The sequence below is a fragment of the Tiliqua scincoides genome, chromosome 8 (genome assembly GCF_035046505.1).
Source record: "Tiliqua scincoides isolate rTilSci1 chromosome 8, rTilSci1.hap2, whole genome shotgun sequence".
In the NCBI taxonomy this organism is placed as follows: domain Eukaryota; kingdom Metazoa; phylum Chordata; class Lepidosauria; order Squamata; family Scincidae; genus Tiliqua; species Tiliqua scincoides.
The window spans coordinates 26997230-27009840 of NC_089828.1; the positions used below are offsets into that span (position 1 = coordinate 26997230).

Below are 12611 nucleotides of genomic sequence, written 5' to 3' on the forward strand. Positions count from 1 at the left end.
ATTTGCACATGCCCTGTTTGCACAACTACGTTAGCACTGGAAAGTTGGTTAGGATTTGGGTCTTAAAAAATCAAAACCAGCCCTTGAATGGCGCAATTACAGGAATCTTAGCTCTAATGCAAGGCAATAAGGTATAATTCCATACACAGCTACCTGGGCATGTCTCATTTAACTCACTAGGACTTATTCCTGAGTAGACCTTGTATTCATTGGCTTGCACTTTGTATTCATTGGCTTGCGCTGTAAGTTATCATGGTGGGATTCTGGGGTGCACCATTCAGATTACAATGTAATCATTACATGATACAGCTACACATGGCGAAAATGCCCTAAAATAGCCCTTATCTGCAGTTCTCTTTTTTTCCCCTTTCACCCTAAGAATCAGAAGTCAGTTTTATTCAAATGCCAGTCTAGAGACAGGACAGATGCAGCAAGAGAAAACAAAGCAAACAACAAGCGGATTTTAAATCAGCAAACGAGTACTGTATTTCACAGTGAGCCAAGACATTCCACTTCCTTAATGGTATGAGCTGACCCAGAGCAAGGCAGCCTGTGCAACTCACCCTGGAAACTGTTCAAACATTTCCCATTACTGCAGTGAGCCAACCTTTTTTGCAATGCAGATTTAATTGATTCAGTTTAAGTAGCTGCAGAATGCCCAGTGATCTTCTGTATAATTTAACTCTTGTGGTGCCTTGCATGTTAAAATCACTTGTTCGCTGGTGGAGTGGATCAGGTTTAAGGGGCAAGCCTAACATAAACTTGTACATACAGTTACCCCTTTAGCATATTTGGTCTTTAATCTCAACCCCAGAACTGTCTTTCTCCAATTGGATAGCCTCCAAAGGGTGTTTTGCATGCATGTGTGTATCAAATTAAGTATAATTGCTTCACTTGGATTGAAATAAAACAGCTCCAGCATCTTTTGTAGAGTCATGTGGTAGACCAGTCCCAGGAATCTTAAAGTTTCCATTGTATAGTCCCTATTCCCTACAAACAAATATTTTTACTTTCTGTATATTTTCTAAAGTGTCATATATAAAATTTAAATTCCCAAATACCATATACCACTTGGAAATTAGAAGCCAGATTGATAATTTTTCTCCTTCTCTCACAACAGAACCAGAGCTCATTCAATGGAACTGATGGGCAGAAGATTTAGGATGGACAAAAAGGCACTTATTTACACAGCATGTATCTATGTGGATCTGTGGAATTCACTGCTACAAGATATGACGATGGCCACCATTTGGATGATTTGAAAAGGATTGGAAACATTAATGGAGGACAGATCTATCAATGGCTGCTGATCACGATCGCTATGCAGTATGTGCTATATACCGTAAATTGCAGGGAAGCAACAGCAGAAGGAAAGTATGCCTTTCTCACCTGATTGTGGGCTTCCTAAAGGGAGACCACTGTGGAAAGTTGGATGAGATTGGCCTTTAGCCTGATTGAAACAAGACATTTCTCAAGTTCTTAATTTTTAGACTCATTATCCTAACAAATGTGTTGACTTATTACCAAAGCAAATGAACTGTGCCTCCTATTATTGAAAACATTTTCAAGGATTAATGATATATACTGAGCATACCGCAGATAATGGACCATACAGTGAGAAAACAAGGAATTTAATGTAGGTATTAACAGAACCAGAAAGCATGCTGCAGCAACCAGATTATCTTGGAGGAATTCAGAAGCTCTGGGACTCTGGTTCCCAATCTGTGGTCTGTGGACCACAGGTGATCTGCAAGCCCCTGAGAAACGATCCACGAGGTCTCGGGGGGGGGGGAAAAAAAAACAAGATTACCTTTTACTTCCAGCATCTCCCAAATGAGTGCTCCCCCACAGACCTCTAGAGCAAACTGCCCGTAGCGGCGGCCTGCGCTGAAGTGTCAGCTGTGTTGTGAGAGGTCCATTCTCTACCCTCTCTGGTAGTCTATGGGGGAGTGCTCGCTCAGGAGTTGCTTCCCCATAGACCACTAGAAAGGGAGAAGAATGGACCTCCCATAGCCAGCAACAAAAGTAGCAACCCACAAATAATCTCTATAAGTAATAAATCTAATAAATATCTACTAAATCTCTAATTATTACAGATTTGTGTTTTTTTATGCAGGGGGGATAGAGGATGCATGTGATCCACTTTCTGCCTCACTGGTCCTCTGGCTCCTAAAAGTTTGGAACCTCTGCCCTAGGATGACACAAACAGCAAGCAGCAGAGAAAGGAAGAATCGGTATCAAAATCAGATTCAATTAGCATTTTTTTCTGCACATACACCAAGAATGGCAAGAGCTGAGATTTAACATGTCCTGGAGTGTTTTAGCATTCTCTCAGATGGTGTAAACCTTGGATTTCACACCTCTTGGTGAATTTGCCAAATCTGAAATGAATGTGAGAATTAGTCCTTAGACAGTCATTTTTATTTTATTTTTGCTGTTTTTAATGTCACGGAGATTTACAAAAGCACTGCACATACATGTTGCATCTTTGCACAATGCACAAAACACATACAAAAGAAAAACACATACAGACAATGTATGTCCCTGACAGAAAGTGCCAGCACTTTAGCTCACCGTTCTATACTTCCTCTCCTCCACACTTCCTCTTCCCCTCTGTTCCCCACTTCCTTTTTTGAATGCAGGGAGCAGGAGTGACAGAGGGGATAAGGGGATGGGGGCATATGGTGCCTCATCTGAGATACTGAGAGGTCTTGGACTGATCCTGAGATCTGTTTCCTTTATCCTCTTCCTGATGCTAATTTAAAAACATAAGAGCTGTGCTGGATCAGGGCAACTGCAAGAGTTCCAACACAAGTACCCCACTTCCCACAGCGACCAACCAAATGCCTCCAGGAAGCTCATGAAGCAGAGTGTGAACGCAACAGCCCTCCTCATCCTATTATTTTCCAACAATTAGTATCAGAGGAACAATGCCACTGAACATGGAGGTTCTATGCGACAGTCATGGATAATAATAGGCCCCCCCAAAATGTATAATCCAATTTTAAAGCTATTTTATGCCAGCTTACTTCCTTTTGGCAATATAGAGTCACAAACTAACTGAGGTTGAAAACCCCAGACTAGCATGCCGATGTCCTAGGGAGGAGGAAGACTTCTGAACAATCCTGAGCGGTAAAAATCCCATGGCAAGTCCATCTTGTTCTGCATGTATACACCTGCAACCTGCACACTAGGGCTCTCAGGAGGAGTAGAGCTACATCTACCTGCAGGAGGCACAAATGCCCCTCCCACATTGCAGATAGTGACTTTCTCTGCCTATGAACTTGTTTTTGCCCAATTCATTCAACATCACAAGCCCTGCTTCATGGTCCCTCTTTATGAAGTCCATCAAGGGGTTGCTTGATTGTATCACTCAGGCTTTTATAACTCCTCCCCCTTGCAGTCCATCTGGTCCACATTATTAATTTTTTGCAATCCGGTTAAGATATTAGTGTTCAAACAAGCATTTCATTTCAGTTTATGCTTCCTGCATTTTGTCCCCTGCCTCTCAGTTGGTCTTAGTTTTCTAGTTTTGATATTGTTCATTTAATTATTTGACATGATTTGTATTTTTTGGCTTTGATAATTTTATCAATTGATGCTATTTGCATTTTGGCTATGTTGGCAACTCAAGGGCCTCTCAGAAGCCAGGACAGAAATATCTAAATCAGCGGGTTTCAAAGTTTTTCTTCTCAGGGCACAATGGCCTCTGTGGTCTTCTCTGTGGCCTTCACCTCTTGTGATGTCACTTCTGGCTTCTGGGACACTCTTCCAGGTTCTGTATCTAGGACAGCCATTTTCAACCACTGTGCAATGGCACACTGGTGTGTCGTGAGTAGTCCACAGGTGTGCCACAGGAATTTGGGGGAAGGTCATTTCTGGTAGGGTCAATAGGGGATGTGAGCCCCACACTGGCAGCATGGTGTGCCTCGTCAATTGTCCAAAACCTAGTGGTGTGCCTTGACAATTTTAGTGCCTTGCCAGTGTGCTGTGAGATGAAAAAGGAAGAAAATCGCTGTTCTAGAGCAATTGTGTACCCTTCCACAGGTGGAGGAAGAGGGAGAGACAATTCGTTACTTACGAGTCACCCTAGAAACAGAGCCACAGAACCCGGAAGAGTTTTTCAGCAATTTTCAATGCTGTGCTCCAAACTCCTGCAGTACACTGGTGGGCTTTTTGCAGTACACTAATGTGCCACAGCACACTGGACCTAAATCAGCAGTCTCCAAACTGGAGACCACTGTGCGCTGGGAAAGTCTTTCCCAGTGCAAATGGCACTTACCATTCAGTCGGGGAGCATCCCGTTCGCGGTGCTGATCTCCCTGAAACTGCACCCTGGCTTGCTACGTCTGCCCAGAAATCCAAGTGCAAAGGCTGCTGGGGTGACAGAACCTGGAAGCCGGAGCACAGTTCAGTGGAGATTGGCGCCACAAATGGGAGGCTCCCCCGCAGAACAGTAAGCGCCGTTCATGCAGGGGAGGGGTTAGGCAGGGCGCTGGAGTCTGAGAGCCTTGATCTAAATGAATGAGAAACAGGCATGTGGCCCCATGGCCAATGGCTTGTGAGGGATGAGGAAAGAGCTCCATTATGCACATGAGAGATTCCTTCCTCTGCATGCAAGGATGCATGTTTTCATCCAGGGCACTTCCTTCCACATAGTGAAGAGGCTGACTAGGAACAGGAAAAAGGCTTAGAAGGAAACACATCAGTAGAGACCAAGCATCCATCATCACTCTGCTCGGTGACAGCACCAAATGATGGGGAAAGTATTTTTCCACTGTTCCACCATCTCTTCCATAACACAGTCTCCCTTTGCTCCCCGTGCATTTTAAGGAAGTTTCTTTAAAATAATTCATTTTCCAAACTATTTTTGAACACACAAATACATAAGCAGACTGTTGTCCACATGAGGGATAAGGTCAATGTATACAGAAAAGGGGAAGAAAAGGAGGTATTAAAGCAGAGCAGAATAATGTTACCATAATATAGTTAATGTAATGTAACAATAATACATTTCCAAAATTATACAGTTTAGGTGGACGGCCATCTCCAGTGCAGCTTATAACAGGAGTGAAAAACAGGAGCTGTACCTTTATTTATTTAATGTCAACTTTTTGCCCTATATGAGAAGGTGTTTAAGATGTATAGCCACTGCCTCTTTGGTTCCAGGCATGGAGGTGAGAGACAATTAAGGAGGGAGGAGCCTCAAGGGCCTCAACCCAAAAAGGAGGGGTTACACTCACCTTCTTCCTCCTCCCAGTTTATTCCTCTGGAGCCAGCTGACAAATGGATGGAGCCAATAGGGGAAGCCCTTAGCTCAGCAGGAGAGCATGCTTAGCATTCAGGAGGTCCCAGATTCAATCCGGAATGGGAAAGGCCCCTGTGTGATATTCTGGAGAGGTGCTGCCTCTGGAGAGATGCTTGACTGTACTGAGCTAGACAGACTGATGTCTGACTCAGTGGAAGGCAAAGTCCTATGTAACAGTGGGTCCTACCCCTTCTCTCCCCATCTGTTCCACACTCAGTTCCTGCTCAAGGACCAGTATCCTCAACCTTGGCAAACCAATCAGAAACATGCCTTTTGTCAGATCATGTGGTCCCCCTTTCATCAATTTGCTCTCCATGAGGCACCTGCCCAAGAAGCACTAAAGGGTCATATCTTTGCTCCAGTAAGCCCCTTATAAAGACCCTCTAAAAAGAAACCCTTGTGAATCAGAAACGCACCAGCAGGTAAATCGTGCTTCCAGCTTACCAAGAAAGTTTTTGCAAACAACAGACAAAGAAGCAGCTTTTCCTGTGTGAGAAAGTGCAACAAGAATGATGATGGGATGCTCCCTCCATCCCACATACCAGGAGCTACTCTGATGCAAATTGATTGCCAGTCACAGCAACCATCAATTTGGCTCTCAAAGCAAGTGTTGCATATGATATCACTGAGGGCATTCTTAATTAAAGATTAGATGTCAAATTAATATGAGAGTTAGGATGGTAAAATTGTAATGTCCCAGAACTGAAGCTTATAAACTCCACAGTCCACCATTTCACTGCCTCATAGATGAAGATGATGTCCAGTCTGTTATAAACAAGCCTGAGCTCAGTTAAGGTTTCTTGCCACCTTGGGACGATCCAGATTCTCTCACTGAATGAGGCTTTTGGTTGCTGCTTGTATGATTTTGAGAAAGGAAGAGACCCTTATGCACAGGGTTCAGTGGTTTGAACTGTGTTCTTGGGCCCTTGAAGTGTCAGTCTGATGCCTGTTTGTGGCAGAAGTCAGTTAAGATATGCTGCTTCTTCTCCTCAAGAGATGATGAGGTGCTAGGCTATTTGGAAGGTCTTCCTCGTGGTCACTTTCACAATTGCGCTGAAAAAAAAAGAGTGTGTCAGAATCTGCACCTGTGGACTTTTCCTCCACCCCAGTTTATGCAGGGCTGGTCTAACAAGCCCTTAGAGGGTTGGACTCTAAGGGTCCAATCCTATCCAACTTTCCAGCACCAGTGCAGCTGCAATCAACCCTGAGGTAAAGGAACAAATGTTCCCTTACTTTGAGGAGGCATCTGTGATTGCTTCCCCACCACAGGATGCAGCGCATGCCCCATTGGCGTAGTTACACTGGCACTGGAAAATTGGATAGGATTGGGCCCTAAATCCTTGAGATAGCTCATGAAATCCTGCTGCCCCCCTCCTTGCCTAGCACCTTGCCACTTCAAACATTGCCCACCTTCCCAGAACCTCCACTGCTCCTCCTTCACCCACTCTCTGAATCTGAAAAAGAAGAGGGAAACAGAAAGGAAGAGGAAGTATGGCAAAGAAGAGAGTGGTGGGCTAGAGCATCTCCAACACTCTAGCCCACCATTCTCTTCTTCCACTCTGTTTCCCTTTTCCTTTTCAAATCCAGGTAGTGGAAGGAGGAACAATGACGGTGGGAAGATAGAGGTGGGTACCTCCTACTAACCTGCCTCAGTTGGCCTTACAGACAGGGCATGGGGTTAAATTCTTTCTCTTCAAGAGATTCCAAGTGCTAAAGCAGCAGAAGTCATATCTCATACAGCTAGCTAGCTAGATTCACCATGCTCCATACTTTTGTGTAACTGACAAATGAGTTTGGACATGATGACCAGCTCTCAAAATTTCATTCCTTTGTTTCCTGTAAATAGGAAACTGAGCTTTTTTCCACTTGGCTGCTAGCACTATTCTGGCCAGAACAACTAGGGGCACAATCCTAACCCACTTTCCAGCACCAATGTAAGGGTAATGCATCTCTGAGGCAAGGGAACAAACATTGCCTTACCTTCATGACTGCCCCCAACTGCAGGGTGCAGCACATGCCCCACTGGCACAACTATGCCAGTGCTAGAAAGTTGGTTAGGATTGCGCCCTAGGTTGAGTAGTAGTGATTAGTGAAGATCTTAGATTTACCATTTTCAGCTTCCTGAAGCAATGGTAATTTTTGGATCCCTTTTGACTATGTAGTTCATTCATTCACCACACTTTTTTCCACTTTCACATCCTCTAAGTCTTGTATCATTGGGCAACTCCACCAAGCATGACAATATGAGCATATTGACCTGTCTTCCAATATTTAGATGAGAATGCTGGATTCATTCTGAGTAGCCCCAAGAGTACGTTGTACCACCTTGCCATTAATTTATACTGCATCTCTTGAAAACTGAAGCATGTAATTAGCTTGTAGATATTTTTCTATGGTTTGTCCATTGGTTCCCAAACAAGGGGTGGCAACTTAAACGAGGGTCACACAAAGGTCTTCTTTATTTATTTATTTATTTATTATTATTATTATTATTATTATTATTATTATTATTATTATTATTATTATTATTAATGACCAACTGCATGGGTCACCAGACCAAGAGAAAAAGTGTGTTAGGGTCACAGTCAAAAAAGTTTGGGAAACATTGCTTTAGTCCATAAAACTAATTCACTTTGTTTCTGCCAGCTCCAGAACCCACATGCAGGAAGGTTCTGCCTGGAAAATAGAAGTAAGTATGGTCTGATATGCTAATGACAACAGACTCCTATTTTTATTGTGTTTATTTGAAAACAACATTTGATGAGGTTTCATTCCCTGTTCATCTGTTCTCTGATTTGATTTTCAGCTGTTATGGAAAAAGCTTTCGCTGAAGATATTGAAAAGACGTTAATTTGGTTGGCTCAGCTCGTCCCTGTAATTCTTCAAAGGTCAGAATTTTATTCCACTTCATCAGGACTCCTGAAGAAATTCATTTGGATTCTCTCCAATTGCTAAATAGCTTTGATAAATTGTAGGTTGTAAATTGGAAGTAACAATCAATTGGAGCCATTGGGGAAAAGTCCTTGGTCTCTTAACTGTCCCATGTTTTTACTGTGCCTGGCAGTACCACCAGGTGAGTTAGCTTTGTTCTACATCTATCTTTAGCCTGTCCAGCCTGTCTACAAGGCCAACTGAGTACGTTACCTCAAGTGACAGATCGGTGGAAAGATGTCTGCTGCCCAACCTTCCTTTCACTTTCTGGATTTGAAAAGGAACTTGGCAATGGATTTGAAAACATTCGTATGTTTTAACCCACCCTCTCCTCCATGCTTGTTCTTCCATGCTTTTCCCCTCCTTCTTGTTGAATCCAGGGAACAGAAAATAGTGGTGAACTGAGCATAGTAGGGTCAGCAATTGGCATGGCAAGGTGTTCAAATCTAGCCCACCACCCTTCTCTCCTCAACAATTCCCGTTCTGCTCTGTTCTTTCTTTTCAAATCCAGGCAGTGAGAGGAGGAGGATCAACACAGGTAGCAGCTGACAGATAAGGAAAGTGGCACTGGTAAGTCCTGGGCCAGCCCTGACTGAATGAAGCTTGTAACAGGCAGACACATCAACTTTCCACTTCCTTTGCCTGGGTGTACTTACCAAACTTTCATCTTGGATTAGGTGCACTCTTCTCATCAAGGAGCGAGACAAATGGTTGCACAGAGTAACAATACTAAAAGTAAGCTGCGGAGAAACAGGAAATTGGATGATCACCCACAATAAACCCAGAGACTGATGGCATCCTCTCACAAAGCTGCACATCCCTGCATTTTCTTGGTACACCTAAAGGACACGTCCGCAGGATACTATTGCACAGGTTGAATCATGAGTTCACTTGGCCCAAACAGAGGTAGTTATGCCCAACTGAATGCTTTCCCCCCCTATCTGTTTGATAAATAAACACCCCCATGAAGAAGGCCTGTATAGTCCCAAACACATTTGAATTCTCAGTTTATAGTCTTTCTTGCATCAGTATTCAGTGCCAACATCCTTGTACAAAAGGCTTGGAAGTGAGCACACACCCACAACACTGGGCACAGAACGTAACATGTTACAGGGAGCCCACACTCATGTAGGTTTTTGCCTATGCAATCCCATCTCCTCAGGAGAAGAAAATGAAAAACACAGCAGTGCACAGAGAAATCACATCAGCTTTGTGCACACTGGCCCTACTTCACATCTGATGTTTAATACGAGCAGACCCAAGCTTCAGACTCTCTCTTATGCCAAACTACTCGTACAACGGATGCCAGGACTATTAAGCTGAAGAACAAAAGCACTTAGATTAGTGGTTCACAAACATTTTAGCACCAGGATCCACTTTTTAAAATGACACTCTTTTGGGACCCACCTAGCTTTACAAGCCCAAAAGAAAAGTGTTTCACTTTGCCAGCTACTCAAGCCTCTGTTTTTATCCTTTTTACTATATGCGGGGGGGGGGGCCTTCTGGAGAGCTCCATGTTCATCAGTGTTGTACAATTCTGGTGACATTGCAGTCCCTTCACTCAATATGCGGCTCCTGCCTGATTTATGAATGCAAGGGGTGTGGCTAAAATTGTGATTGGACAGTAGTGCTCCCCTCCAAGTAGCAGCTTGTTTAACCCTTGATGCACATAGCCTAATCTGCCTTGTCAGTTTCATGACCCATCAAAAATTGGGTCGCGACCCATTGGTGGGTCCCGGTCCACAGTTTGGGAACCACTGATACTTGCAGTGAGTAAGGGCAGTTGGTTCTATGCTGATAAAAAGGTTGTCTCTTTTGGAAAAAGGAACAGTGTACCTCACCTACCACCTCTCTGTTGCTTCTGGAAGGGACAGGAAACATTATGCTAGATCTCTCTCCCTTCCTTCCAAATGCTCAGAGTGACGGGGGATTTGCTGTTTTTCCAGCAAGGAGCACCACAATAAGATGCAATGAAGGTTCTTCTACCCCACCCCTTTCCCCTGAAAGACCGAGGAGAAAGAGGCTAGTGGTGGAACACAAGCACTACGCAAACAAATTCCTCTTTCCCACCAAATAAGCTGCAGCCTCTCTCCTTCAATATGCCATTTGGCTCCCCAAGGACAATTTGTGCTTCCTTCCCAAACAGGAAACTGCTGATAGATATTTGCTGCTAAATGCTGCTTTGGGGACATAAGAATGTAAGAAAAGCTTTGCTGCATCAAGTCACAACATCATTTAGTCCAACATCTTGTTTCCCAAAGTGACTTACTAGCTGCCTCTGGGAAGTCCACAAGCAGCAGAGGAAGGCCCTTTCCCACTATTCTTCCCCAAAGCTGGGATTCAGAGCCACACTACCTCTGAACATAGAAGGATGTTCTTTTTTCTCTCACACAACACCAGAACCAGGGGACATCCACTAAAATTGAGTGTTGGGAGAATTAGGACAGCAAAAGAAAATATTTCTTTACCCAGCATGTAATTAGTATGTGGAACTCCTTGCCATAGGATGTGGTGATGGCATCTGGTCTAGATGCCTTTAAAAGGGGATTGGACAAATTTCTGGAGGAACAGTCCATCACAGGTTATAAGCTATGATGGGTATATGCAACCTCTGGATTTTAGAAGTAGGGTCCTGCAACCTTCTGTTTTTAGAAGTGGGCTACCTCAGGAGGCCAGATGCAAGGGAGGGCACCAGAATGCAGGTCTCTTTTTGTCTTATGTGCTCCCTGAAGCATCTGGTGGGCCACTGTGAGATACAGGAAGTTGGACCAGATGGGCCTTTGGCCTTATCCAGCAGGGCTTTTCTTATATTCTTATGTTAACATGGAACTAGTAAACAGCAATCATGACTACTAGTAATCAAAAATGCCCTCTATGAATTTGTCTAGTCCCTTTCAAAAGTCATTTAAGCTGGAGGCCATCACTGTATCTTATGGCAATGAATTCCACAGATTAATTACGTGCCATTTGAAGGAAGGCATTCATTTGCTAACCTAAATCTCCAGCCAATCAGTTTCCTCTCATTGGTCATTTGTGGGGGGGGGGGAGGAGGACTTCAGCAAGAAACTAGCACAGCCATTTTCAACCACTGTGCCATGGCACACTGGTGTGCCATGAATGGTCTACAGGTGTGCCCCGGGAGTTTGGGGGAGGGTCATTTATTTGTAGGTCACCAGGGGATGTGAGCCCCCCACCAACAGCATGGTGCGCCTTGTCGATTGTCAAAAAACTGATGGTGCGCCTTGACAATTTACTACCTTGTCAGTGTGCCATGAGATGAAAAAGGTTGAAAATCACTGAACTAGCACAAGAGTTCAGTGTTGCCCCTCCTTCCCCAAGCACTGCAGACCCATGCTGGACCAAGGGTCCCCTGGCAGCTGCTCTTTTTTTACAGCAAGGGGGCATTTCTAGCTGGCTTGAGAATGTTATGCCTGTAAAATAACTATGGGCATAACATACAATGTCACTTGGATGTAAAAAAAACTATTTTCACACTCTGCCTGAAACAGTGGTGTCAGGGCTGGGACTCTTACAAGGAAGACACCCCCAAGCCTTCCCCCAAAAGCTTTTTTTTAGCAGATATTCCCCATTGCATTTTCCATCATTACTGCTGTACCACTTGAGAACTGGGATATTTTTTTCACCTTATCAGTTGGCAAGCAGGCCTGAGGGCAGCACAGAATTAGCAATTATATTCCACACACAGTACCTTCCACCGCCTCCTGGCATATTGCTTCTTGAAGTTTTCCAAGTTAACGACCGACTCCCGCCTCACCATGGCCTGACATTTGTCCGTTGGCTGGGAGACAAGATATGACAAAGTTAGCACTATGTGCTCCCTGGACCACATGGGTTGTGCCCCTTAAGAGTCTGACCAAAGGTTACCTTCAGCTTGGAGTATGCCCACCGCAATGAGGCTGACAACATCAGCAATAACTAGGTAGCAAATAATCTTTTACATCTTGGAATCCAGTTCACATCTGCCAACATCCCAGAAGCTTACCTTATCTTTTCCTTCGACTACAGGAATATAAGAGTGAGAACATCCCAGCCAACCAAAATACTAATCTCTACCCACTTTGGAAGTCATGCTCATTAAGCATGTTAAGCTGTGAATTAATTCTCACAGTGCAGTAGTTAAGCAAGGTAGGGAAGTAAATGAAATGGAGGATTTCTAGTCAAAGGATATTATCATCTACACCAGTATTTGCCCTCTAGCTGGGGGAGGGAGATGCAGGAAGAAGTACAAAAGAAGTTTGGGATGGGGGTGGAGTTCTAAGGAGTAGGAACTGCCTGGGGTGAAGCTGGGAATCCCTTAAAAAAACAACTTGGGAAACAAGGTGCATTTACTTGAGTTCTTTTACTCATTCAG

General features: G+C 44.0%; 1 protein-coding gene across 1 annotated transcript in view; it reads right to left on the reverse strand.

Moving 5' to 3' along the window:
• Positions 1–2413: 2413 nt before the first annotated feature.
• DAPK2 (death associated protein kinase 2) overlaps positions 2414–12611 on the reverse strand; it is a 73363-nt gene continuing 63165 nt past the window's right edge. The window contains exons 10-12 of the mRNA XM_066634933.1: positions 11949–12038; positions 8896–8979; positions 2414–6361 (exon numbers count right to left, since the gene is read on the reverse strand). Of these exons, the coding sequence (XP_066491030.1) occupies positions 6275–6361; positions 8896–8979; positions 11949–12038 (261 nt within the window). The 3' untranslated portion in view covers positions 2414–6274. The remainder of the gene's footprint in view (positions 6362–8895; positions 8980–11948; positions 12039–12611) is intronic.